A 27,871-nucleotide genomic window follows, 5' to 3' on the forward strand; every position below is an offset into this window, starting at 1 on the left:
AGGAAGATCTTTGAAGGTTTGCTGGCTGTCTCTTCTGCAGGTCTCTGTGCTGGCTTGTAACCCAGGTTACAACCTAAATGCAGCCACATAATTCCTCAAGCTAGAGTACACAGCAGATTTGGGAAATTCTTGTTCATATGAAATGCTAAATGGCCACCTTCCTCATCATTCGGTTCCTGTCTTGTGATCAGACTGACTTATAAAGTTGAGGGTCCAACCTGGTTGTGTATCTTTTAATTTAAAAATATTGTTGTCCACTCTGTCAAAAGCCAGTAAATGGTGGAAAGATTCCAGTAAAATCTCTGATTTTAATATTAAGTTTGGGTGAAATGGCTGGGCTGAAACACTACTGAGACAGAGAGCCTTCCATTTGTTGAACTGGTGTTAGTAATGCAAATCTTAAGGAGGTAATGTGAGAGTGATTTGCTCTTTATAAAAGGCTTTGATTTGCTTTTGAAATGTAGATTTAGACCAGAGTCCAATGTATTCCTGAACTCCTGTAGTAACTTCTTATTTTTCGTAGAGCTGGCACATGGGGTTGTTACCAGCTTTTCCTACTTAGCATTATTTTATATTAGCACTTTTAATCTTCTTACAAAGCATGAAAATATGTGTTTCTTGGATAAAATATGCTTTTTCTGCACTTTATTAATAGTTGACTAGAAAATACGTACAAGTAGTGGGTGTAGCTGGATGCCAGTGAAGTGGGAGCCAGGTAATGCCTGTTACCACCTGCATTTTTCAGCATTGGACCTGTGCACAACATCACTGAAAGCAGTGGGAAAGGAAAGGGAGCACTGATCAGGGGATGAGATGAGAGTGTGCTGTCTTTTCCCATGTGAAATGTCTCTTCATTTCCTTGCCTCTCTCTTGCTGCTTTTTGTGGTTTGCTATGTCTCTGCCTCTCAAAAATGAGTGCTTTTAGAGTTGAAGAAAAATTGAGAAAAATAAATTCCTGCTGTTCAGGAGAGAATTTATCTGACTTTTGTTCCCTCAGTTTCCTAAGGAAACCTATTAGGGAAGAAGGTATATTGCTCTTCTTCCCAAATACATAATACAATTCTTTAAGCTCCTTTTAAAGCATAATTTTGTTGAATGGCAGCTATTAGGAGACACATTTATTTAATTTACATTGCCATCTAAAACCTGCATCGTTGCTCCATGAAAGACTTTTTTTGTATAAACAAATGCAAGTGTTTAATGTGAGGTACTTAGAGGGATGTTATTTTTCAGTCTTTCACCTCTCCCTCCCAGTCAAGCTTTTTTCCCCATTTTAAAAATGGTGAATTTCCTTCTCCCATTGGTGTTAGCAGGATGCCAAGATGAATATTCCAGCAAATGATGCTGGTATATCTTCTTGTAAGTCTTAGGGGCAGTGACTCAGCAGACAGGCTTATCTCTGCAGCAGAGGAAAGAAAAATAGTGCTGTAAGTTCCTTGTGCAGGTTTTTAGTGATGTAGAGAAAGCTGTAAAAGAGTACTGGGCAGCAGAATAAAAGCATTTGAATGTAAAACATAGATAAATATAGCATGAGCTTATTATTTGTCATATTACTATTGGTGCTGTTTTTGAAGAGAATGTTTATTCTTCTTCTTTGCTTCTAAGATACTCAGGTATTAGCTGAGGACTTACTGAATATCTAGTTATGTAAAATCCCAAACAGTAAAAACAGTTCTTGGGTGCTTTTAGATACAAAACACTTTTTTTCTTCTCCACCATGAAATTATACTGCGTGCTGTTTGTTGTCTCAGTCAGCAGAACTGAGAAACAAACATTTGTGGGAGCTGGTGATTAGAGAGAGAACATGCAGTACGTGGAAAGACTGAAGAGAGACAAGTCCAAAAGGACACAAAGTTTTTCAAGCATTTTGCTTAACTACTGTCTGTTGAGTACTGGAAGGTAAAAAGCAGAATGGGATAGTTTGCATGTAATTGAAATAAATTGTTGCTTCTGTTTTTGAAGTAAAATAGGCTTATTGTGAGTCTTGAATCAATGATCCACCTTCCAAACTTTTCTGTGGTTGTAACAATTTAGGCTGCTTGATGTTATGCTAGTTTCAGCTGGTGACTTTTCAGCTGTTAGGAACATGGACTTATTTGTCATTACCTTTGCATGCCATGGAGAAGCAGATTTTGCATTTTCCTATTGATGATTAGATGGGTTCCCTTAATGTGGGGGACCAGGAAAGGACTGGGATCTGGTTTGTTGTAATTCTAAAAACCTCTGTGCAATGTGTAACAGATTGTCCTTCCCTGTATCATGATTACCTACACATGATGTGGAATTACTAACAGTCATCCTGTGAAGGCTGTATAAATTATTTTATCCTTTTTTAATTTGCACAGATAGCTTTTGGGAGGGTATTTATCCAGTGGTGGAAGGCTAACTCACAATTAAACCTAAACTCTGATCATTGACTACACTGTTGAGAGCAAGGCAGGTTTCTCTTGGTTATTCAAAGCACCAAGCTCAGTGGAAATGTAAAATGCTTACCATGTTCTAAACTATCAGACATCTTCAGTGCTTTCCTTCTGTGATTCAGTGTTTTAGTTTGCAATACATAAAAGCATGATAATTAGTAATAAAAAATCAGAGAAATAAGTTGGCACATAGTTGTCAACTATTATGTCAGGTACTCTGCCTGCCATTACAGTCAGAAGCTCACTGTTTGTGCAAGACATGTTGAAATAGGTGTTGACTTCAAACATCGTGCTCCTGTATTGCTGTTAAATGGAAGAAATGAACTTTGTTTGGCAACTGGCCTCCTGTGCTTGCTGCCTGCAGGGATCGCCGTGTGCAACGTGCCAGCCGCCTCCGTGGAGGAGACCGCGGATTCCACCATGTGCCACATCCTGAACCTGTACAGGAGAACCACCTGGCTGCACCAGGCCCTGCGCGAGGGCACGCGGGTGCAGAGCGTGGAGCAGATCCGGGAGGTGGCCTCGGGGGCTGCCCGCATCCGAGGGGAGACCCTGGGCATCATTGGACTGGGTACGTTCTCCTCACGGCTGCTGTCGTGCTCCTTGCTGCCCATCGCTTTAAAAAAGTGAGGATTGGAGCTGTAGAAATGGAACGTTTGTTCGCTCCATGGCAAGCGGTTATTCCTGTAGATTACGTAACTCAAATGTTCTCCCTTTTCCTCAGAAAACTTATTTTAATGTTCTCTTATTTCTTTGAGTTTCTGTATGTCGTTCTGTAGAGGGAGAGAATATAAGAAAATAACGAGAGTCTAGAAAATAATCTTACCCCTAAGGAGTTGCAGCTGGGCCAATTATCAGAGATTAGGAACAGGCCTGACTTTAACAGGCCACAGCTGTAAGCAATGAGAAGAAGATGCTATAAAAGAGTGGGGTGGCTGGTTTGGAAGGGAACTGGAGTCAGTTGGGTGCTTTGTGAAAGAGTAAGAGTCAATGCTTGGAGGAGTTGCCCATGAGAAGCACTAAGAAGGTGTGAAGCTTTTGCAATAAGGAGACAACAGTGTGGAACTCCTACGTACAATAAGATGGCAGCATCTTTCTGTTGCCATGTTGCCTACTCGTAAGAGGAGACACCATCACTTCCCTTTTCCAGGACAAGAATCCTCCTACTTCAGCCCTGTTACTTGTATGTTTTATCCCTTTTCCATTTCATATCTGATTTTGTTTGGACTTTCTTCCTTTTTCAGTTTTTTACATAACTAAAAAGTCTTTTCTTCAGTAACACCCTGCAGAGCAGTTCTTGTGTGCATTTGATTGAGGTGGATGTGAAATTGTATTTCAACTCTAATGAGAGGAAGAATATATGCAAGAAATTTTGAAATGCTTCCAGACCTAATAAAATCACCTACTTACCTCTCTGAGTGACCCTAAATGTTTTTCAGCATCCAACAGATGGACAGGCTTGCTAGAGATGAATTAATTACTGTCTGTTACAGAAGTAGAGAAGAAAAACAAGCAAGTCAGTTTCTATATAAAAATTATTCAGTCATGTGCTTGTCTTACACAGATCTGATAGACTGTGGATGTAATTGCTGTGCTGTTCATCCACAGGAATTAGTAATATGATTTTGACAACAAAGCATCATATTTAAATGACTGCTCCAGTTACACATTGCTGTCAAGTAACTCCAGCCTCGAACTCTTACTTTTGGAAGCTGAAAATAGCCTGGTGTTACATAGTGCTCATTTAAATGAGCATGCAGTACATCAGAACCATCTTTACAACCAAAGAATTGCCTTTAAAATAGGATTTTCAAGAAGTTAGTCATGACGTGAAGCTGCTCTCTCAAATCTATACTAATGTAATTATGCATCTGATTAAAACACACAATGATTATTGTGCTCACAGTCACAGCATCTGTACCTAAGTCATAGACAGTTGCCTACAGTGTTTCCAAAATGGAAATTCATACCTGGTTTTTGAAACTTAAGCTTTGGCTCACATGCAATGTGCATGTTTGTTGGAGATATCTGTACTGCTGTAACTCAGTTTGGTGTTTTTACTGAATAAATTCAGATTTGAGATTAGAAAGAAAAACTCTTTCATCATTGACTTCCTTAAGTGAGTTTTGCTGGTTTTGTTCTCAGTGACTGAAAAGTATAGAGGAATAAATGGATAATCAGATTGCCAGTATGCTTATAAAGCTTTACCAAATGCTAGGTTTTAGTTTTGAAAAGCAAGCCTTTTGTGTGCATGTTACACTAAAAAGTAGTAAAAGCTGATTTTTAAGGGCATGCTTCTGTTAGTTTTTGACCAGTCATTATCTCTAGCCTTATGTTGTTCCTATCTATTTCCTACCATAGAATATTCAAAGAATACTAAATTGTAAAGTCACTTTTGAAAACTTCCCCTCTTCCTTCTTGTGCATGTGTGTGAATAGGCACAACAGTTTGAATCAGACCTGTTCTAACAAACTCCTCTGAATCTATGTATTAGTGAAGAGTAAAATTGTAGACTTAGAAGATGTACCAGAATTCCTGTGTGAGCACTTCAGGCACTTAGGCTATGATGTGCACCCTTTTCTAGTCCAGCTCACTGCTAGAGGTTAGCTGTCTTGAGTTTCAGACTCCAACCTGCCTTTACAACCAGAGACTGTTGTCCTTAGGTGGTGTTTCTTCACCAGTGTCCTCTCCCTACATCTGGAGTTTTGCCTCAGTTTATTATTTAGACATGTCAGTGTCAGAAGTGATCCACCCAGATGCTATGAAGTGGATGTATTGCACACAAAATAAACAGTTCTCATCATCTGTTGCTCAGCCCTTTCCTCTGTTTCTGTCGTGTCTCAGTTTCTGTCCTTTGTCCTCAATGTGTGTCTGAGATCATCTTCTCTCAGCCACCACTGTGTTTGTCTATTCTTGTCTTCAAACTTGTGCTCTCTTCAGCAGTGGGTTGCTTAAATTTATCACTGCTGCTGCAACAGCTAACTGCAGACCTTCTCAACATCTGCTCCTGGGCTTTACTCTTTGCCAAAGAGAAACACCCTAGCTGCTGCCTATCTCTGTGCTGGGGAATGACTGTGTCTCCAAAGTTTCAGCTACTCACTTCCTTATCCACTGATCTAGCCAAGTTTCGTGACTCACTTGCCTTCCTTCCATCACCCACTCTCTCTCCCTCCTCTCATGCATATTCCTGCTTTGACACTTGGTCTGTCCTGCTTAATCCTGTTACTCTGTGTTCCTCCTTTAAAGTTAACCCCATCTCTCATCCTCTGCTTGTATTGAGCTTGAAGATAAGCAGGGACTCAAGAGCATAATGCCTCCTTCGTGTGCTTGTTGGGGCCCATCCGTCATTGTCGTGTTGTTTGGTTAGCCCCTGAGCTCCTCAGGGCACAGCCCTTGCCTCTTTCTGTCTTTGTGAATGTCTGACTCTTTGAGCTTTACATAAATAATAATATCACATCATTTAACAGCTGTCTTTGTCACTTTTAATCTTTATTACTGTCCAGTGTCCTACATTTTAAATGTTGCATCACAAGTGTGGATAGTAAGTCCCACATTTAGAAAAGAAATTAAAAAAGCTGCCTTTTCACCTTGTATCTAGAAATATGGGGGTTTGTGGGTTTTTTTAAGGAGGAATATTTAGCAGCAGCAGCATGTAAGTACTTGGCTGAATAGACATCTGGGCCTGGTTCTGCTCTAATGATATTTTTACAGCAGTGAAGTTGCACTCCCTTTCCCTTCCTTCTCAGTGAGAAATGCTGATGACTAATGCATTTCCTCACCCAAGAAAGGTGAAATTCTTTTAAATAAATTTGTCTCCACATCACAGTGAATGTCATCACTCCGTTTGTCTTTCCTCACCTGCTCTATTCTCTCAGCAGTCCCACTGCCCTACCTAGATGCTTGGCCAAGTTACTAACCTGTGTTATAAGTAAATAAGGCCTAAGAGTTGGGTGGTGTTACTCTGCAGTAAATGATCTACTCTTAGCAGTCCTACTGGCTCTCTTAATGTGCTCAGCAGGAAGTGTAACAGAGCAGCACTCTCCACATTTCAGAGTTCTCCAAGGAGGAGGAAATATTACCCATATTCTCCACTGCTGTTGCACAGGCAGGGGACAGCTGCTAAGTGAAAGCACTTTTTCTTTCCATGCAAGTGTTCAGGCAGGTCAACATCATCATTTCCATGGAACCAGGGTCATTTATAAAACTCTGCAATACCAGAGGATGAGTGTGCATTGGCCAGGGGCTGAGCAGGGTCCTTGACCTGCAGCTGCTGCCCTGTCACACTCAGGTCAGGTCATTGGCAGGGTCAAGGTCAGTCACACCTACAAATTGGGGTATTTGGGTTGAGGAGAGTTGGGAGACTTGTGGGGGAGTTGAATGGATGAGGCTGTAACAGGAGATCTTCTGAAATGATGAATGGACTTTGCTAGAACTTTGATTTCCTTGAAAATACACTTTTGCTGCTTTCTGCTTTTTTTTGCAATTGTATGCAAGATTCATTTTCTGCATTTTTCTCACACTGCCAACTAGTAAATTAATTTAAAGTTTTGAGCTTAAGATTTTGCCCTGCCTGGAAGCAGCCATGAATATTCATAACAATTTGATATGCTCTTACCATAGAGTTGTCCCAAAGGTGGGATGCTTTGTGTGCTGTTTTGTCCTCAGTGTGTTGAGGTAGGTTTTGAACCACCCCTCATGCCCAGGAGAGTCTTATATAATAGAGAGTTTTCAGGAAAGAAAAAAAGAAAGTCATAGTTTTGTGGTTGTTCTTTATGTCAGATGGTAATTTAAAAAGAAATTGGCAAATTCCTTACGTCCAGTTGTGTGTAGTTGTTTAATGACTAAGACTAAATATGAATTGTCAATTGCAGAAGAGTTTTATCCCATGAAATATTTGTAATAGGGTAATTCTAGGTTAGAAATAGAGATGTGATTCCCTGGTGTTTCTGAAGGAAACTTCTGTGCCCATTGAAGAAGGCTTTGGTTTATTAGCCTGGTGGGGTGAATGAAGTGTAGCTTTAACTGGAGAGGCTGTTGTAAGAGATTTTGCTGTTGTGAATCCCCTCAGGTATTAGTGTTGTAAAGAGTGTAAAAAAAAAAAGAACAGATGACAGAATGTTGCATGTGAAAATGAATGGAGCTGGAGTAACAGTTATATGCTTTGTTAAAAAAATGAAAAATATTTACAGTTGTGTGACTGATTCCTTGAGCTGTGAACATGCCAAAATTTGGAAACAATACAGTGTTTGTGTTGAAAATTTTCTAATTCAAATTTATAAAAACAGCCTGGCGAGCAAACAAATAACATGCATGCAAGTGTTGACATGAAAGATTTTGAGGAGGATTCTAACCTGGTGTCCCCAAAGAAAAGCAGACAGCCCCTGTCACATTGATATACTGTTTGATATTCCAAGCACATCTGTCACTGAGCACTGCAGAATTGCTGTGTTCACATTAAGTGATCAGCAAAAACCTTTCTTCCTGTGGCTTCTGAAGTTTATTCAAAGAGGAACTGAAAAGCAGAGGTAAATCCCTTCAAGCACAATTGGAAAGAGATGGGATTTCCCTGGGTTGATTTGATGCTTAGACATTACAAAGGAAAATTTGTTGACTTTTTTGGGGTTTGTTTTTCAAATTAGGCATTTTTATTACGGTGTGTCAAGTGATGCTTTTGAAACATCTTTATCCAACATTTGCAGTACTCGAATGTGAATGTCTGGTCTGTAAATTTCTAACTTGGAAAGTGTGTTAGTTCTCACTCTTCAAAATGCCTGTAACTCATTAGATGTGCTCAGAGGGTTTTTTCCCTCTCTGTGTGACTGGTAGTGTGTCAAAGGCAAGTACACACCTCCTGGTACGTGTGGTGTGGAGTCTTGCCCATACAGCTCTGAAATCTGACAGTAAGGGAAGTGGAACAAAAAAGCAAAGTTCAGTGTCAATTCCCAGTGGGACTGCAGTCCTCTTAGCTAGATGCTATATGACCAACTTTATTTGTTTATCATTCAGGTAGCTGAATAGAATTTATTTTAAAGCCTTACACGACAGAATTCTTGTAGGCATTTTAATGCTGGGAGGATGTTACTCAAAATGAAAAAAAATACCAGAAAGGAGATTCCATGTATTGAGAATGGTTGCGCTTCAGATTAAACAAATTATCTGTTATTGCACCCATTTTTGAGGATTAATTTTATGGCTTTTTATTAAAGCCAGCTGGTTTGACATGGGTAGGGATAAGCCCTCGGCAGGATGTGCTCACAGGCAGCGGTGTTTTGCCATAACCAGGCCCAGCAGGCAAGCCTTGCATTACAGATTATTGCAGATTACGTGACATCTGGCATTTCACACAGCTGGTGACAAAAGGTGCAAAGCTCCTGCTTTGTTCCAAGGCAGTGTCAAACAGCCCAGGTGTGCCATTTCTGACCGCAGTGATGATCTGGGCGCGATGGGGAGACGCCTCCCTTTCCTGCAGTCGCTGTACAGAGTGTTAGGGTTTGGTACAAGGTTCCCGTTGGGCAGGAGAGGCCACCTTACCCACCAGCTGCCTCACACCTGCTCTCACGGCGTGTCTCTCGTTGCAGGGCGTGTTGGGCAAGCAGTGGCCCTCCGTGCCAAAGCCTTTGGCTTCAGTGTGATTTTCTACGACCCGTACCTGTCGGACGGCATGGAGCGGGCGCTGGGGCTGCAGCGCGTGAGCACTCTGCAGGACCTGCTGTTCCACAGCGACTGCGTCACCCTGCACTGCAACCTGAACGAGCACAACCACCATCTGATCAACGACTTCACCATAAAGCAGGTAATCATCTCTGAGGGTGCCTCCGCACCAGGGCTGCCTCCCAGCTCTGTATCGCCTTTATTTCTGTAAACACGTAGATTCTCATTTGATAGAAATATTTCTCTTCTGCTGCTCTGAGATCTAACAGGCCTATAACTGATTAGGAACTAGCTGGTTGTTTATGTATTGTTGCTTTTACTGTCTTTTTGGCTCGGTAACATTGCATTTGTGGAAATAATTTGCTCTTCTAAATATTACTGAGATTTAATGAAGTGGCATTGATGTAAAAGCACTTTTTCTGTGTCTTGTAGTAGCTCCTTCCTTTACATGTGTATTTTCAGGTGGCAATTCTGCCTTTCACCGTTGTCCCTCAGTTTGAGTTCCTTTGATGCAATTTAAGGATTATGACTAAATGGCTCCCCCCTGTGCTCAGTCCTGATGCTCACAGAGCACTTAATGGATGGAGCTCATTTACAGCATTGCATTATTGGGAAAAATAATGTTTCTTGGAATCAGTACTAACTTCTCCATAAAGTTATAGGTAATACACAAAATAATAAAATAATTTCAAAATCTGGGTGTAGTACTGCTCCATTGTTGAAAAATTTGATAATAGAAGCCAAACATTTAATGAAAATGTTTGACTCCAGCTTTAGTGTAGGTAACAGCCAGAAGTAAAACTCTGAGACATAAGAATGGAGTCAATGTAAAGAAACCCTAAGACAGCATAGTTGATTTGGCTGTTCTTTATATATAGTGGGTTTATATGATGGTAACAATGACAGTAGCACTCTTTTGCAGTAAAATCATTGCTTGTCTTCTGAGAAATAGTTTGTACCCACTAGTCCTGAACTTCAGAACTTACTGAGCATGTTCCACAATCATGTAGGACCATGGCACAAAACTGACAGTACAGCACACTTCTTGATTTGAGAGTTTAGGGATTTTGCAAATCCATCACAACATAAAATCAGGATTTGGAATTTAAAACTCTAAAAAATTAAGAAGCTTAAAATGAAACCAAAGCTCTGTCACCCTGCCTTGAATATTGTCTTCTGTTGTATGGCTGGGTACATTCAGTGGTTATTACATAGTGAGATGTCTTTTCAAGCAGACATCAAACCAAAAAGTATCACACTGAATTCCATGGGACCACTGAGCATTGGTCACTTTATTACACAGCAGTTGTGAACTTTGGGCCAACTCACCACAGAAAGTTTTTGAGTGGAGGCAGAGAAATGTGTTGAGCTTTGGAGAAGGCACAGCACATTAATCAGAGAAACAAACAAAGGAAAACATGTTGTTAAAACTGAGTAATGCCATCTGAAATGAAATGCCTGTAATAAACTCTGCACTGGAAAGTATCTTAAGTAAGCATTTATCTTCTTATTTGTTATCCTTCATGATCAAAGCAAGGATTAATTAAAGTGTTAGATGATAGTTCTTGCTTTGGGTAGGAGTTTGGGTGAGGCAGTCTGGATAGTAAAGTGGATGTGAAACCCATGAAATTGTAACCCTCTGACTGCATAGTTTGTGTAGAGCATATTCTGATTTAGGCTGACAGATGCTGGAGTTGGCCTGGAATTTCTAGAGAGCATTGCATACCCTTCTTGTCCAATACTGCATGCTCATGTCATGCTCAGCTTTTAAACAAAGTACAGAGAAGTATGGTGCATCTCATTTCACAGAAATCTCACCCTGAACTTTGTGGAGTCTGAACTGACATACACTTCAAGTGTCTTTGAAAATTTGGTGTCTGTCTTCTCTTTAACTTTTCTAGTGAATTTATCATTATTCTGTAAAGCCATCCTGCTTGTCCTTGGAGTCCCAGAGTAGCTCAGAGAAGTGTTTCAATGAACTTGTGCTCTTAAGAGACTGAGGTCATCTTTAGTTATACAGATTGGAGAAAAAACTGCGGTTTAAACACAATACTTTCATAAAGCAGCTCTGCAGGTTCAGTGTAGGTGAATTTACCAGACGTCAGCAGTTCCAGCTGTGAAGTTCTTTCAAGCTTCCACCCATTGTTAAGGATCATCTCCAGCTGCATCCACCCTGACAGTTTATCATGAGTCACACAATTCATTCCCTCTAGAATGCATGTATGCAGTCATGTTCTGTTTGATTTGAAAGTGTCTTAGTGCTAGTTCTGGAGTTTTGTAAATAGTCCTAAAATGAAAACTCAAGCAAGGTTGTTGGACAGATTGGACAGAAGATTTTAGCAGGGTTCACTTTAAGTAAAATGCTCATGTCCTTCAGAGGGCCTGTAAATACACCAAGCTGTACTTACAACTGCAGCTAGGAGTTTGCCCAGAAATGGGAAGGGTGTATGAGCTCCCACAAACCTTTATGGTGTGTCTGCACAGCGGTGAGGGGCTCTTGGGTGAGCCCTCCTGTGCTGGTTTTGGTGCAGTTCCTACAGCTGATCCAGAAACTGGAGGGGCACTGATTGTTCCCATAAGGAATCTCTTGTTACCAGAGCAGCTTAAGATCCTGCCCCAGTTTTTGTGCTGTTCTGATTCCCAAATTAATCACATAAAGCTGAGAGAAGCATCCTTTAGTTCTGCCCCTGTAACTGGAGTTGGGTTTTGCTGTGCGGATGGATCTCCTGTAGGCCCAGGAGCCTGCAGATGGACAGAGGCAGGGCCACATTAACCCTTGAGAGCTGGCCAGTAAAATATGGTGAGTTCTTTCTTTATAAAACACTGCAGGCATGTGCACATTAGTATTCTGTATGACCTCATTAAAAAAAACAACCACAACTGACTTATTCAAACCTCCTTGTTGTTGGTGAAATTGGCATTTTGAATCAGTATTTGAGTGTAAGGATCCATTTACCTAAGGTTTAGTTTGATGTGTAGGTTTCATGAAGCTGAGTTGGTGTCAGAATGTTGGGGTTTGCGTATTTTTCTCTTGAGAGATGGAGTTGGTACAAAATGAGATTTCCATTATTCATATTCTCCATGGTTCCTGCCCTTCACGTGCTTTCCTTCATGCACAGAAGTGTTGAGACATCTGTCAAAGATGAAATACCAGGGTGGCTGGAAGCAGGATGTTGTAATTTATGTTTATTTCAGTACCATTTCTCTTACTTAAACTGCCACTTTGTTTTCAAGTTGTGGATGTATTATGGTGTAAATTGTTGTAGTTCTCCCCATACTGACGGTAGTGTCATCTGCAATGCTAATCTGCACAATGCACAGCACAGCTTCTCTCCTGGGCACACGGCGTTCTCAACCAAATTCATTTTCATGCCTTTTAATTGAATAATAGAAGGATTCTTTAGACCTTTATTTGAAAAGTCTCACAGGGGAGGAGGAAGCTGAAGTAACAAAAATAAATAATGCATACATCTACTGTGTTTTGGCAACTAAAGGGAAAAGTGTTTGAAAATCCAAAAGCATTGATTTTTCTGAAAAATTCATGTAGGCTTTTATTTGTGTGAAAGTTGAAAGCCACAAAATATGAATTTGTTTAAGAATGTGCTGTAGTTTCTGTCTCATGCAATTTCACAGTGAAATAAAAAGGCATAAAATGATCTGTCACTTTCATATGCACAGTTGTACCTTTTGATCATGTTACTGCTCAATATCTGAAACAAGGCTTCTATTAAGAGACACTACTTACAAGAAACAAAAGGTTATTAAGTGCTGTGAAATAGCATTTTATGTTAGAAGCATCACATTTGATGGTACTTTCCAATGGAAAGGGAAGACAACTGTTACAGTTTAAACCAGCTGAATAGCCTTTGTTGTAATGGATGCTTCTTTTGAGTAAAAAACTAATGCCACAACGATTTTATTTCATTTATTTTTATTTCATCATTCTTGTTTTTAACTTTCCCTAGATGAGACAAGGGGCTTTCCTGGTCAACACAGCTCGAGGTGGGTTAGTAGACGAAAAAGCACTTGCACAGGCCCTGAAGGAAGGAAGGATACGAGGGGCAGCCTTAGATGTACATGAGTCAGAACCATTCAGGTGCTTTTCCTTTTCTTTTCTTTTTATTTTGTTCACTTTCTTATTTTTAAGTCTTAGTGCATGATACAATCAACAGCAACAAGTAAATTGAGTTTTCTGTTTTATTTGGTAGCTAAATATTCCTTAGCAAAGCAACGTGAATCTGTGCAGCACTGGTTAATGCAAATCTAGAGAGAGTTTGTGTATGTGGTTAGAAGTGAAAAAAGTGACATCCAAGATTTAATTCCTTAAAAAGAAAACTAAAACAAATCCAGTGGGTTTATTTAGTAGAAATATCAGGAACCTGAGTTCAAATCCTGGCCATGGCTTTGAGGAGAGTGCCCCTCTGCCACTGATGCAGCTCTGGAGGCAAATGATGCCTGAACAGGCTCTTCCAAAGGCAAAGAGTTGAGATGTGGTGTGGGAAGTGCTTTGTGACACCTTTCTGAAGGAAAATACATTTGTCCAGATTGCCTCTGCAGGAAAGCCATAAGTGTGTGAGAGGTTGCAAAAAAAGGTTCAGGAAGGCTGTCAGAGTGCAGGTTTTATTTTGTTTTACCCTTCCTAAGGGGAGTAGTCACTCTGCTGTCAGCAGCAGGGCTGGTAGCACAAGACTGAGTTTCTGAATGACTAAGTGCAGTGTTTCAGGCAGAAATGCACCACGGCCCTCAGTGGCATTGCCATTGACATATCAGCACTCCTCATCAAAATGAGCCCATTTCTTATGTCCTTGAGGCTTGAGAACAGACTGCTGGGGCTTAGTCCTTGCATGTGACAAGCCTTTTTCAGGCTGGGCAGGGAAAATTGTTATTTTTAACTGGAACAATCCACATAAGTTTTTGAAGAAGAACAGATTCAGGGCAGGTTGCAAAGACTGGAGAGAGGACAGTATCTCTCATTCCAGCTTGAGGGGGAAATAGAACCTTTGAAAAAATTGAATAATATCCTTTTTGTCAGAAATTTTATATCTGCTGAGGCATGATGCCACATCAGAAAAACTTAATTTTATTTATGCATACCCTGGGTTCATTTACTCCTCAAGGTGGTCATTGCAATGCCGTGGTGCTGTGCAAAGCCAGAGTGTAGCAGCTCAGGGGACTTGCAGCTCCTTACGTCCAGTTCTATCTGGGATGTGCACAAGCAGCCCAGTGCCCCTCTAGAATCCCCATTGCCTGCATGGAGATGCCACGTGCAGAGATCCAGCTGCAGGATTGCAGCCACAGTTTCCTTTGGCTGCAGTGCTGCATGTCCATCTGATTGCAGCACGCACTCTATTCAAGAGTTTTGCCAGATATTTTGATGTTTATTGAACTACAGATGAAATCTATCCTTTTATGAATTATGACCAACCCTGAAAGCACGCTTTTGTCTTAAAATATTTGCTCTCCTGTTACAGTCGACTGCAAGATTATTAAAACTGGAAATGACTAGGAGGAGCAAGTTTCCATTATTTTCAGTTTCTCTGCTTTGTATCTGTGATATCTTTTGTATCTGTGTATCTTTTACACAGATTCATTGCTTTCCCTAAAAAACAATCTGTAAATTTCCTTCTTTCTGTGGAGTTTCTATAAAGGAATGGGAAAGAAAAAACAGCTAAAAATTAAAAAAAAAAAACAAACAAAAAAAACCAAAAACTTGAATTATCCAAAAAGAATTGAGGCTGCTGATGGACACACCTCTGATTTGGAAATAATTGTAAGATTTTTTTCTTTAAATGATTAGATGTCATACTGACAGAAAGAGAAGAGCTTTTTTATTTAATGCAATAAAAGTAAAATTGTGATGACCTAGACAAATGGAATGGCATCCTAAATTAATTTGGGTTTTCCTTTATGCATTTCTGCCCCAGAACTGGAGTGGCAGTGACTGTAGTTACAGTAAGTGCATTGGACAGAAGCTAATGTTGCTGCTATACTGAAGTTCCACCCTTTGAGTCTATAAAAAGTGATTGTTGCTTATTTATACCCTAAATAATACATTAAATTAACAGAATTATAAACAAACTCAATAAGGAATAGAAATGCAATTATTTTGTGTTGTAGAAATTAATCTGTGTATGTACAAATCCATCAGGATTGCCCACCTTGCTTTTCCCTTTGCCCCCCAGTATTTTTTTGTCATTTGATCTTGTTTTAAATTTTCATTTAGCTTTAGTCAGGGCCCCTTGAAGGACGCACCAAACCTGATCTGTACCCCACACGCAGCCTGGTACAGCGAGCAAGCCTCCATTGAGATGCGGGAGGAAGCAGCGCGAGAGATCCGAAGGGCGATCACAGGTACTGGCTCACACTGCTCTTGTCGTCAGCTCCCTCACTGTGTGCTTCTGGCTAAGAAACCTATTGCTTCAGTCTTGAAAGGTGCCTAGAAGCAGCAGCCTTGGGTTTTGTTTCTAGTACTTGGAACACAGAAATCAGCAAATGCTCACTAAGTCTATTCTGAGAATTGGAACAAGTAATTTTGGAGGTTCTTTGCAATTATATAGGGAAGGCAGGCATTGCAGAATATATCCTTTTTTCATGTATAGGAAATGTATTTTTATGTGGAAAATCGTCTGCTTTTTTCTTTGTTGCATATAACTATTACCCATTGATGGATTTGCAAGCCCTCCTGGTATTGCTGGTATCTTCCTTAGCTTTCCTAGGCACTCCTTTATGCTTGTCATGAGCAGTTCTCTGTGTAAAGTTTTCAGTATTTTGTTGGGAGGTTATTCTATTTTAGATGTTCCCCTCTTTAAAGCCCTCCTAAAGAAGTCTGGCATTTTAAAGGGCAGAGTGTCTTTGTTATATAACTGCCATGTAATTGTAAACTGCTCACATAAGAGAAAACAGCTACGTCTCAAACATGCACTGCTAATAAATAAAATGAGAGGACCGAGCCATTTGGCATGGGTTTGAATCCCTTGTAGCCTAAAATAAAAGGAAGGATTTTCATACTGGAAAATGATTCATTAAGCACTAATGTTTTCCCTTTAGTTGGACTTTGCTGTGTCCCCCTTGGCAATAGTGTCTGAATGCTCTGCAGACATGCGGGGCCATCTGTGTCACCTTGAGAGCAGCTCAGTGCCAGCACATTGCTCTCTTACACAAAAAGCACTGGCAGTAGCCTTCCCTCTGCCTTGTGCCTGGAGAGGCCAAGCAATTTAGTTTCGTTTATAGCCTGTGCAGAAAGAAGATTCTCTTCTGGATGCTAATTAAAGACTCTTAAACTCCTGAGCTGAATTGTCCTTTACTGGACGATTTCACTCTGTTTTAGAGGTGACCTGAAGAGCCTGACCATCCTTTTCCTGGAATTGGTGCTTGTGGCTGTACTCCAGAGCTGCAGTGGTACATTTGTTTGTTTGTCAGGGTGGTCAGTAACTGCTGCCTGCTCCCAGACAGCTCTGGGAGAGATTGCACAAGCCAGCATCCGATACCTGTGATTGATGTGCAAACCAGCATTAATAGGCTATTGTCTGAAAATAGAGAAGAGCCAGCTATCCAGAGCCAGTTTCATGTTAAATTTGTGCAGTAGCCAAGCATATGTGCCTAGAAAGGCAGACACAGTTCCTTCAAGTGTGATGGTGCTCTCAGCGATCTGGATCATTGATTTGTATCAAAGCTGTCAGCACTTCAGTGTTTGCATATGGTTTTTAGTAAAATCAAACTGAGACCAGCATTAAGGAGGTGAGAATGACATTGAATTGCAGTGAAACAAATGTAGGAAAGATACAGGAAATGTGGGATAAAGCTGGATATATGAAAACCATAGGGGAGCACAAAGAAGAGAGGGTGTAGAGAGGGAGAATAATTGGAAAAAGGTGTGAAGTATAGGAATGAAGGCTATGACTACCATCTGACAATAAAAATGTTAAGTGTTTTTGCTGTTGCTTAAAAGTCAATGATGTTGTGATGTGTAAAACAGAAATAATCAGCAGAGATTAAATACCTTGAAATATATTTTTAAACTCTGAAGCATTCCAAGTATGAAATAAGGAGGACCACTGGAATGGATGTAAGAGATAGGCAAGCATGGCAAGTGAAAAGATAATTAGAAGTTTAAAATAAAAAAAAACAAAACTCCTGGGTTCTGGGGGGTTTCCATGTCCAGTTGCCTACAGAAGTTAGCAAAATGAAGAACGAGGTGGGCAAAGAAGAAGACAGGATTGAGAAGGATAAACATCAGAAGAAGAAAGATGGTGTTTAAATTTGTGGACAGTTCTGGCAGAAGTTTAGATGGATGCATATTTCAGCTACATTTTGAAGATGATTTCTAGGTGGTTCACCTGTAATGGAGCATGAACCTCACCTTGTTCAGTCCGGAGCTAAAGGCACAGGAGATGTGCCAGCTTCAGGGACATAGCTGAAGGCAGGAGTAACCCTATTTGGTGCTATCCGTTGCACAAAAAGCAGTTCTGTGAAAAGGCTTTTTTACAGCCCCATTGTGACCAGGCTGATGGATAGAAAGAGCAGGCAGAGATAGTCAAGTCCTTAATCAGATTTCCAGCAGGAAGCTGGAGACAAAAGGCTGAGTTCTTTAATGATGGAGCATGGTCAGTTTTTGTAAGGGTTTCTGGAGTCCCATTGCCAGCAGTGGCAGGGGTGGACTCAAAATTACCTCTTTCTGCCCCTCTGTGCAAATGCACTGTAAGAGTGAACTTCAGTGAAGGCACATTAAAACAGATGCCAGAAAAAAGACATGCTCCAATTGATCTCTCTCCATTTAAAATAGGTGGGAACTTTCCTATTGCTGTGAAGAAAATCTGTGTTGGATCTGCTCATGTCATTTGTAGCAGGGCTGAAGATAGTTCTGCAGATGACAGTCACAGGCTTGTCCAGTGCTGAATTGAGGATTCAGGTTCACAGATTTTCCAGTCTTAAAACTTCAGTTATACTTCAGGGGTTAAGGGAGAGTTTAATGAAGTGAAGAAAGGAAATTCTGGTGTATTTTCATTTTATGTAGGAATGAAAGGCATGGCTGAGGATTGATACATTGCAGTAAATAAAAGTGAAGAGCAATTTAGATAAAGATGGGAAAGTTCGGGAGGACAGGGAATAAGTGTTGGTCATATTCAAGTTTATGGCACAATTCCATTCAGAATTCTGTATTTTTCATAAAGTGTTTTTAGTTGCTGTTACAGGTGGAAGGAAAAGGAGGAAAGTGATGTTAAGGACAGAAAGCAGGGGGCTAGATTACTGAATCTGATTGGTAGCTATGCTCTATATCCTAATTACAGCTTCTTGGAAAGATAACTCCAACTGATTTTGGTTCTCCTGAGACCCTGTATGCAAGAGATAGACAGGAAAATCAAAATTAAGCAGAGCATTTCAGCCATTATTGCCTAAGTCCCAGGCAAAAGGCTACAGCTAGGATCAGAAACAAGCTCTTAGTATAATTTTATGTATTGATTTAAATACACAAATATTTGTAAGTATTTTTAACATAGACATACTAAGAGTATAAGGCACACAATTTGAATACATTTTTATTTCCTCTTCCTTGCTTCATCTTAGGTCGTATTCCAGACAGTCTGAAAAACTGTGTTAACAAAGACCACTTGACTGCAGCTACACATTGGGCCAGTATGGACCCTGGAGTTGTTCATCCAGAGCTTAATGGTGCTGCATACAGGTAAGTGTGCTGAAGAGATAGAGGAAATATCTCCATAATTCAGTGTAGGTATTCAGGAATAGATAAAAGAGTTTGCTATTAATGATAGAAGTGCTTTAGCATTACACACCAGCTGTATTGGTTTTGTAATCGTTGTGTTCAGGAGAATAATCCTGTTTTGCTAGTTGATACCAGTCATGCTGTGTCTGGCTATAAATGCTCTTACAGTCTTTTTTCTGTGGGGTTAGTATGTGAGCAATATTTGTATATTCAAGGAAAACAGTTCTGGTCTTCTCCAGTGTTGCAGTGGAAGTGTTTTGGTTTTTTGCTGAAGGTAATGATGCAGCTGTAGGTTACACAAAGACTTTCAGTAATCAACTTGCATTGTTTTGTGGCCTCCAGACACAAGAGAGAGCAAGTAACCCAGTATTGAAAACGGTGCAACAGCCTGTGGTGATTATGAAAATATGTTTAAAATAGCTTTTTCTAAATTATATGTTTAATTTTTAAGCAGAAGCATTTGAGAGACTTGATCTATGTATTCTCAGTCAACTGTGAAAGCAGGTCTTAATAATTAATAGAAAGGGGCAATTTTTTACATCTAATATGCACATTCCTTAGTTGTGAGAATGACTTTGTTTGCTCCAGAGTCATTCTCTGTCCCTTTACCCCTAGCAGCTATTCTAGCAGCAGATTCTTCCCAGTAGCCAGCTTCAGACAGTTTTTATTTATGAAAAACACCTGCAGTTTTTGTGTTTTCCAGCATGATATTTACACATAAGTAGGATGAAGGTGGCAGAAAGCTCCAAATGCCAGATTCCCTCAATGCCTTGAGGAAAGGGGCAGTGCAGTCCTGTCACTGTTTTGTCATAGCTCACTATCCTCATCCTCATCCTTCCGCTGTCCTTCCTCAGGCATCTGCTTTACCTTTGTTGTTGTTTAGGAGGACTCCCCACACTTTTAGTAGAGGGGGATTCCTGATTTTGTGTTACTCCACGTGGGAACCCAGCTGAGAAGTGAAGCAAAATTATCCTGTGCCAGTGCCTTGGAACAGTCTCAGCAGAAAGGGATGGAGGGTGGCAGGGATGAGTGTCACCCCCTCTGCCTCATCAGGAGCCACAGGTGCACCAAGGGAGAGAATACCTTGGATTTGGTGATCACAGCACTTGATGGTTATTTCTGGCAGTATGCCCATAGCCCTAAATATCCAAGAAGGGTGGTTTTATTTGCTTAAATGAGAAGCTCAAGCACACATGTTCTCCTCCACACAGCATCTGGTTTCAGGGACTGCAGTTTGGGGTAGTGAGGACATGGCTGAATGTAATTGGGGCTTAAAGGCAGGTGTTGCTGGACAGGAGGTAATAACTCCAACCCTGTCGTGGCAGTTGAGAACAGGGGTCCATGCCCAAATAAAATGCAGCTTTTTGTTCTCATTTTGGGGGTCACAAGTCCAGCAGCAGCAGGCTTTGCAGCCAGAAATTAATTTTAACTTAGGAATGTTTGGGGGAGTTAATGATTTACAAGGTAAAGACCATATGTATTCAATTTAAGCAGGGTAAACACAGAACTGAGTGGCCTTTTAAGACATTGTTTCAGTCCATTTTTTGATAAAGAAAATTTATTGTAAAATTCTGATTTCATTATTTTCAAATGTAAAATAAAAGTAATTTTAGGAATTTTGAGGCAGGAGTTGATAGTTATACAATAAATGTTAAAAGCTTTTTGGAAGGGCAATAGAATAGTGTTAGAATGTGGGTAAAGGCAGTTACTACTGTGTGAAGTGCAAAATATGCATCACTTGAAGCCCAGGTTTTATGAAGGAATTGGTTTCAATAGCAGTATTTGCTGATGCTTAATTCCTACCTGGATTAAGTACAGCATTTAAACTGATTGTTCAAACCAAGTTTTTCCATCTTTTCTTTGCAATCCAAGATGATGTTTAGCTAAGTGAGTTCTGGAGTCTTTCACAGACAGTACAATGTTTCAGATGTGCTATAACTGTATCATACTCATGTAATTGCATTAGAAGATAAGACCTGGGATAATAATCAATATGTTAAAAAATGCAGATATCTCTTTTGGCTGTTTTATTTTGGATATATAATTCACTTGTATTTTGATGTAGGACAGTAATCTCAAATTGCAGCTATTATCACAAGCTAAGAACATTGAGCATTAGTCAGCAGATTGTAATCTAGATCATCTGAATGTCATCATATTCTGGGGAAAACAAAACCATTTACTGTGTGAAATGCAAGACACCCTATCAACACTAAAGGTCATGCAAACAGGACCTATCCCATGAGTAAAGATCAACAATACTCCTGAGAAGGAATTGTTTGTAGTGGTCAGGCATAGCATACCCTGATCTTGTGTTATCCCTGTGTATTTGTTACTGAGCTGTGAAATAACTCCCTGCCACTTCCTGTCACAGGCACAGGGAAATTCAGCAGCCAGGAACAGTGGTTGTACCATTTCTAGACATTTCCACACATCTTCCTGCCTCCTGGCAGGTGGAGGATAAGGCTGGAAATGGCTCTCAGCAGCCTGGGCTAGTGGGAGGTGTCCCTGCCCATGGCAGGGACTTGGAACAAGTTGATCTTTAAGTCCCTTTTATCCCAAACCATTCCATGATTATGTGAATACCTAAGTACTGAAGAGGTACTTGGATGGGCATGGCTGGATGTTGGTAATTCAGGAGTTAATTCGTGTTCAGGTGCTTCACTGGTGGTTTTCAGATTCAGTGCCTGATATCAGAGTGCACTTAAAAATTGCAACTCTTCTGGGACAGACTCAGTTACTTTAACAGAGCTTGATATAGTGAATTCAAGGTGCTTCTGCCATTTAAAAGATAGATGAGAGTAAAGTAGAAATTAAAGTTACCTATCTGTTGTAATTAAGAGGGCTAGTGTGGTTTTCCTCCTAAATTAAGACTACATAGGGGAAGGGGATGGAAGAGTATGAATTAATTAAGAAGTGTAACTGATTGCTCACTTCTGCTTTCACAGAAATTTAGTTCAGTGGACATTCTACCTGGAAAACATTTCAACTTAGTGCTGCCAGAGGAGGAACATAGAGGGGAACTTCGTGAAGTGCTGGAGAGGATGTATTTGCTGGTTAAGAATAGAAAAAATGGAAAGACTGGAAAAGCAATAAATAGCAGAAAAAGGGGAAGTTATATAGAATACATGTGCTCATGGATAGAGGCTGGAGTTTCTGTGCCCTTTCAGAGACAGGATTTGAGCAACACTGATGATTAAGAAGGGACAAAAATTACAGAAAGAGGATTGCAAAGCAGGGTTAGGAGTGGTCAAGTTCAGTGCAGTTTCTGTGGAACAGTATGGTATCTGTATATTGGCTGCTGCCACTGTGTGGCTTTAGGACAAGAAAAAACAAATATAGGGCCTCTGGATGTTACTAAAAGTCTGTAGGAAACCTGTACCTGAGGTGAGGTGCTGGCAGGTAGGATCCTGGTGGTTATGACTTGGTGTCCATGGGAATGTCCTTATATTCAGCAAGGATATTTGGAGTCAGTAGAATTACAGATGTGCAGTTTGAAATGTTTAATGTGCTCATAGGGTAACTCTTAGTGCTCCTGATCCAGCACTGTCCATTTTCACAAGGGGAGGCTCTGACTTTTCTTCCTGAGGAAAACACAGTTGCAGAAGTTGCTCTCTCCTTGACTTTTTTCCAGCTTTGGTGTGTTGATTCTGAGGGAATGTGTTGTTAGAGAGTAGAGATTGTGTTGAGATCAGCTGCCGTGTTGGACTTTTAAATGGAAATTTGTGTCGTGTTGTGTGTCTTGCACAGCACCTAGAATAACAGAAAAGCTGTTTCAAAATTAAATTTAGGTAAAACAATACTGTCTGACAGTTTTTATAGGCATTGAAGCAAATTTGATTAATAAGATTCAAATGGAGTTACTGAAACAAGCAACTAATTCCATTAGCAAGTGCAAATGAATTCCAAGGATCCTCTGTGGAGAGGGAATTAGCATAGGAAGCCCTGTAAATAAATATGTGTACAGCTGGGAGCAGAGTTACCTGGCCTGCAGGAGGTGTGATCGGTCGCAGCCTCGTTACCCATCCCAGATGCAGAGTTGGCTGTGCAGGGGGCTCTGCCAGCATGACCAGGGCCCTGTCCCTGTCCCTGTGTGCTGGCCCTGTGCCATGTCAGCCCTGCTGAGCCCCTCTGGCTCTGGTTCCAATCCAAAAGTGCTTCCCACGATGTTTCTGTGGTGGAGGCAAGAAAACAGCTCCGAGTGCTTGCATTTTCTCCTGAGTCTTGCCTAAGTTCTGCACTAATTTTCTGCCAGTTTGAGGGAACTTGGGATGAGCAGCACAAACAGATATTACCATGGAGAAGATGCAGAAAAGGGGTGAAATTCCCAGGTGCACTGAGCTGTGATGAGGAGAAGATCAACAGCAGAATAATGAACTTGAAAAAAGCTTGACAAGTGCCTTTTGTCCCAGGTAGTCCTGGGTAAGTCCTTGGGCAGCAAAAGCTGCAGTGAGTGGTGGTTTTTGTGTTCAGGATTTCAAATGGATAATGCTCTCACCAGGATGCTTGGGTGGGCAGAGGAGAGCAGGAGAGAATGAGGGACGTGAGGGATGAGTGGGCAACTTTATGATGAGCAGGGGAGGCAAAGGGTCAGTGCTGGTGGCCAGTGTGACATAACTTGCAAATAGGTATTGAGATATTTGACTAAAAAAACCCCACATATTTGTATTAAATCCATGCGTAGCTGTTTTTATACAGCACTGTGAAGTACCAGTGTTCATCAGTTACATCTGAAGTTTGTGATTGGAACAGTAGATTTGCAAGATTTTTAGCCTGATAACATCAGAACCATCATAAAATCAAGCTGAATCAGAGGGTGATTCTTTTGTTGAATGTACAAAATATTTAAGCCTCAGTGTTTGTCCAGATAGAGGAAGAAATCTTTAAAACCATCCATAAATATTGTGTTTGCATTTCTCTTTCTTGTAGTCTGCCTAAAGCACTTGTCCTTGTGTAACTGGCACTGGTTCTCATTCAGACAAGTGCAGTGGCAAGTTTGCTGCTGAAAAAGTTACTCAGGTGCAATAGTTTGTCATCTTATTAGTGTGGGGGTGTCTTGGCTTTTTGGGGGAGCTGTTTCTAAGCTAAGACTGCAAAAATAGTGTAAACAATTATTTTTCAAATCACAACAATGAAAGTTTAAAATTCCTACATGAGAATGAGAGAGGAAGAAAAGGAAAAGTCGTAGAGAACATATTGCACAGACCCAGCTGGAATTACTTCTTGTTGAGGTTATGCTTTGAGAGGGGCAAACATTGAAGGTGGTTTCCTTTGCTGTGCTGTTACTCCTGCTCTTAAATCAGAAGAAACAATCTGGCAAACTTTCATGTCTCATTTGGTTAAAATACAATGCATGATTTGCTTTATGTAGCAGCATCTGCATGTGGCATCTAGCCTGGAGCTGAACTCTGTGTCTCTAGCTGGTCTGAAAGCACAAGAAGCATCTCTGTAGCTCTGGAAGGAGGCAGGGTGGATGTGGAAACCCAGGCACTGGGAATATTTCTGTGTCTGCTCTGGGGTGCCCTGACCCCCAGGGCAGCTCTGACTCTGACCCTCATCCATGGAGAAAGTTTCCCAGACTTCAAGATAGACTGGAATCCACAAAGTGTGAAATAGATTATAGTGTAGGTGTATCATGTGGTGAGAAATTTATGTTTTGGGATTTTTAGTGTGCTGTGGATGGCAGCAAGATGGAGGGCACAGGGTCTCATTTCTTCATGCTTCTTCTTCCTCCTTCTCCATGGGTTTGGGTGGCATTTTGTAATTGGGCAGACCAGTCTGCATTGTGGGCTCTGTGGGATCAGTTATTGGGTTAAAAGGGAAAATAATCCAGGTGTCAGTTCTTAATTGGATGGTTTAGTGTTAAAAGCCCTTGTAACAAGAGATTGTTGGCCATTTTGTGCCTTCTAATGAAAGGCTGCAGAGCTCACAGCAGTGAGACTGTTTTACTGATAAGAACTGATGAACACCTGAGTGTGAACATGAACTGCTGTCCCAAGTGCCTTCAGTGCAGACCCAGAGAAAGCACAGCAGGTACAGGCACAGGTGTCTCTGCTCAGCTTCTGGTTTAATGCTGCTCTGCTGTTCTCCTCCCAGCAGGTACAGGCACAGGTGTCTCTGCTCAGCCCCTGGTTTAATGCTGCTCTGCTGTTCTCCTCCCAGCAGCACAGCAGGTGCAGGCACAGGTGTCTCTGCTCAGCCCCTGGTTTAATCCTGCTCTGTTCTCCCCCCAGCAGGTGCAGGCACAGGTGTCCCTGCTCAGCCCCTGGTTTAATGCTGCTCTGTTCTCCCCCCAGCAGGTACAGGCACAGGTGTCCCTGCTCAGCCCCTGGTTTAATGCTGCTCTGTTCTCCCCCCAGCAGGTGCAGGCACAGGTGTCCCTGCTCAGCCCCTGGTTTAATCCTGCTCTGTTCTCCCCCCAGCAGGTACAGGCACAGGTGTCCCTGCTCAGCCCCTGGTTTAATCCTGCTCTGTTCTCCCCCCAGCAGGTACAGGCACAGGTGTCCCTGCTCAGCCCCTGGTTTAATGCTGCTCTGTTCTCCCCCCAGCAGGTGCAGGCACAGGTGTCCCTGCTCAGCCCCTGGTTTAATGCTGCTCTGTTCTCCCCCCAGCAGGTATCCCCCGGGCGTGGTCAGCGTGGCCTCCACGGGCATTCCTGCGGCAGTGGAAGGCATCGTCCCCAACCCCATGTCTCTATCACACGGGCTGCCTGCCGTGGCCCACCCGCCCCACGCTCCCTCGCCCGGCCAAACTGTCAAACCAGAGGCTGATAGAGAGCACCCCAGCGACCAATTGTAGCCAACAGCGGCGTTCCTGCGCGGAGAGCCCGGCCGCAGCGCGGAAAACAGCTCCGCTCGAAGCGAAACCCTGCATTTGGATTAAAGGCAAAACCGCGAACTGACGGGAGGAGACGATTATTGCTTTAGAAACTGGTCCAATATACGGTGTAAAAGGAAAAGGTGGGAGACAAAAAGAAGATTCGGAAACATTTTTTTCCTCCGTATAAATTGTAGTTTGTCCCTGTCCAGTGGACTGATTCACTGTTTCTGTGTCCTATGGGTTCTTTGTTAAGCAAGAGAAGTTAGTAGTTAATTATATCATGAATGTACTTGTCTGTGTACAGTTTCTAGAACATTAAAAAGGGTTTGTTTGCTTAGCTGTCAACAATGAAAACCATAAGGGAGGCGTTCAGCAAACCAGTTTTGAGATTAAAAATCCTTTCTTTTATATTTTCAAACATGCCCAAAAATGAGGCAGTTGGCAAACTTCTCAGGACAATGAATTTTTCCCATTTTTCTTTCTACGCCACACAGTGCATTGTTTTTTCTACCTGCTTGTCTTATTTTTTAGAATAATTTAGTAAACAAAAGAAAAACAGTTTCTCCTAATTTTGGCATGAATTCCCTTATTTCAAAATGAAGACGACCTTGCAAAGAGATTTTGAGGAAAACAAAAAGGTTTTGTATAAACGAGCATTGTGCTTTTTGTCACCAGTTAAAGTATATATTATTGGTGGTATCTGGAAAAGGCACTAGACTACTGAAAAGTAGGAGCATTTCATTGCCTACATTGATTCCTTCCTGGTAATGTGGTAGGCTAGCAATATTTTTGGTTAAAATCATGTTTGTGACTGTAACCATTTGTATGAATTATTTTAAAGAAATAAAAGTCCCAGACAAATATCAAATGTGTAAAAATTTTTATTTCTGGTAACTGTTTATTCAACTTTTATTAGGTTTCTTAGCTGTAATTTTTAAACAGATGCTGTCAAGTATTTCATTTCTAGCTTTACTTTGCTCTCTGTTGTTTGTAATACCGTCTTGGAAGCTTGAAAAATAAAAACAAAATAATTCTTTCCATACCATTTTTCCCTTTACATTTCGTAAATGTTGATCTTTTTTCCTGTGTTTCTAATGGAGTTTGAAATTAAGATGGATTTTGATTTGTACACCGGCATCATCAGCTGCAATGTGGTAACAGCATTTATGCCACCACTGTGGGCAGAGCAGAGGAGGTACAACAGCAACACGACAACAGCAGTAATAATAATAATAATAATAAATGTCTTTTGCCGAAGTCCAACACGAGAAGTGTCCATTGTTTTATTTGGTTCTGTGATGATGGAAGGCTGCAGCAGGATCTAATTGTATTTGCTTTATTGGAGGAGTTTGTTTCTTTGAGCACAGGCAGAAGTGTGTTCCAGGCAGGTTAAATTCCAGCTGGATGCTGTTCCTGTGCTCCTGGGTAAGGCATCCTTCATCTCTAAAAGTTTGTTAAAAAATCAGAAGTTCAGCTGCTTCGGGAGGGAAGCCCATGGTTGGCAGAACTGACCTGGGCATGAACCTCCTTGGTGCTCTGTTGTCTCTTTTTTCACCGGTGGTCTGTCCAGAGCATCCACCTGAACTCGGCGAGCTGCTTTTATGGATCTGCGGGGAGTTTTGGCCCCATCCCTGCAGGGCTGCAGAGCAGCCTCCAGCTCAGTTCAGGAAAGGGTAAGAGGCTGTAAATCACAAAACTGGAATTTGTGGGTCTCTATGCAGGGAGCACAATGTACAGTGAAATTTTATCTATGGAAGAGGAAGTTTTTTGCCTTGAACATTTAGAGCTAAAAATGTCGTCTATTATAATTTATTTGATGGTAAAACTGTTCCTGTTCCCTCTGTGAAACAAAACAGAAAACAGCCCTAAAGCTGCAAGTTATCCCAGCAAAGACTTCTAAGAGCTTTGAGGCCAAAAACTTGCAAAAAACCAAATGCAATCTCCTTCTGTTGAAGTGGGATTTCATATTTCTTGGGTAATTCATCTTTTAAGATGCTGCTTTGTCAGACTGAACTTGCTTCTTTAACATATGTAAAACAAACATTTAACATCTGGCTGCCAAGAGTTGCTGACAGCCACATTTGCAGCCCCATTTCCCAAGGAAAAACCAGGAGTGTTCTTGCATCGTTTGGACATGGCTTGTGTAAGTACCTTTTGTTCCTAGTGGATTGATAATTGAACTAGAAATGGTATTCATTGTGTGCACTAATTGGGCTCAGTTCAGAAGCACAAAATCTTTCCAGGATTTGAGCCTGAAATG

At 41.2% G+C, this 27,871-nt stretch overlaps 1 protein-coding gene across 7 annotated transcripts in view; it reads left to right on the forward strand.

Moving 5' to 3' along the window:
• CTBP1 (C-terminal binding protein 1) overlaps positions 1-26,876 on the forward strand; it is a 239,428-nt gene extending 212,552 nt beyond the window's left edge. For 6 of the 7 annotated variants that reach the window (XM_059469801.1, XM_059469808.1, XM_059469803.1 and 3 more), the window contains 6 exons: positions 2,785-2,991; positions 8,999-9,213; positions 13,037-13,167; positions 15,295-15,422; positions 18,636-18,753; positions 25,404-26,876. In XM_059469801.1, coding sequence (XP_059325784.1) covers positions 2,785-2,991; positions 8,999-9,213; positions 13,037-13,167; positions 15,295-15,422; positions 18,636-18,753; positions 25,404-25,590 — 986 coding nt within the window. In that variant the 3' untranslated portion in view covers positions 25,591-26,876. The remainder of the gene's footprint in view (positions 1-2,784; positions 2,992-8,998; positions 9,214-13,036; positions 13,168-15,294; positions 15,423-18,635; positions 18,754-25,403) is intronic. The other variant, XM_059469802.1, reaches the window with a different exon arrangement.
• The last annotated feature ends 995 nt before the right edge of the window (positions 26,877-27,871 follow it).

This window comes from Ammospiza nelsoni, chromosome 4 (genome assembly GCF_027579445.1).
Source record: "Ammospiza nelsoni isolate bAmmNel1 chromosome 4, bAmmNel1.pri, whole genome shotgun sequence".
NCBI classification, from domain to species: Eukaryota; Metazoa; Chordata; class Aves; order Passeriformes; family Passerellidae; genus Ammospiza; species Ammospiza nelsoni.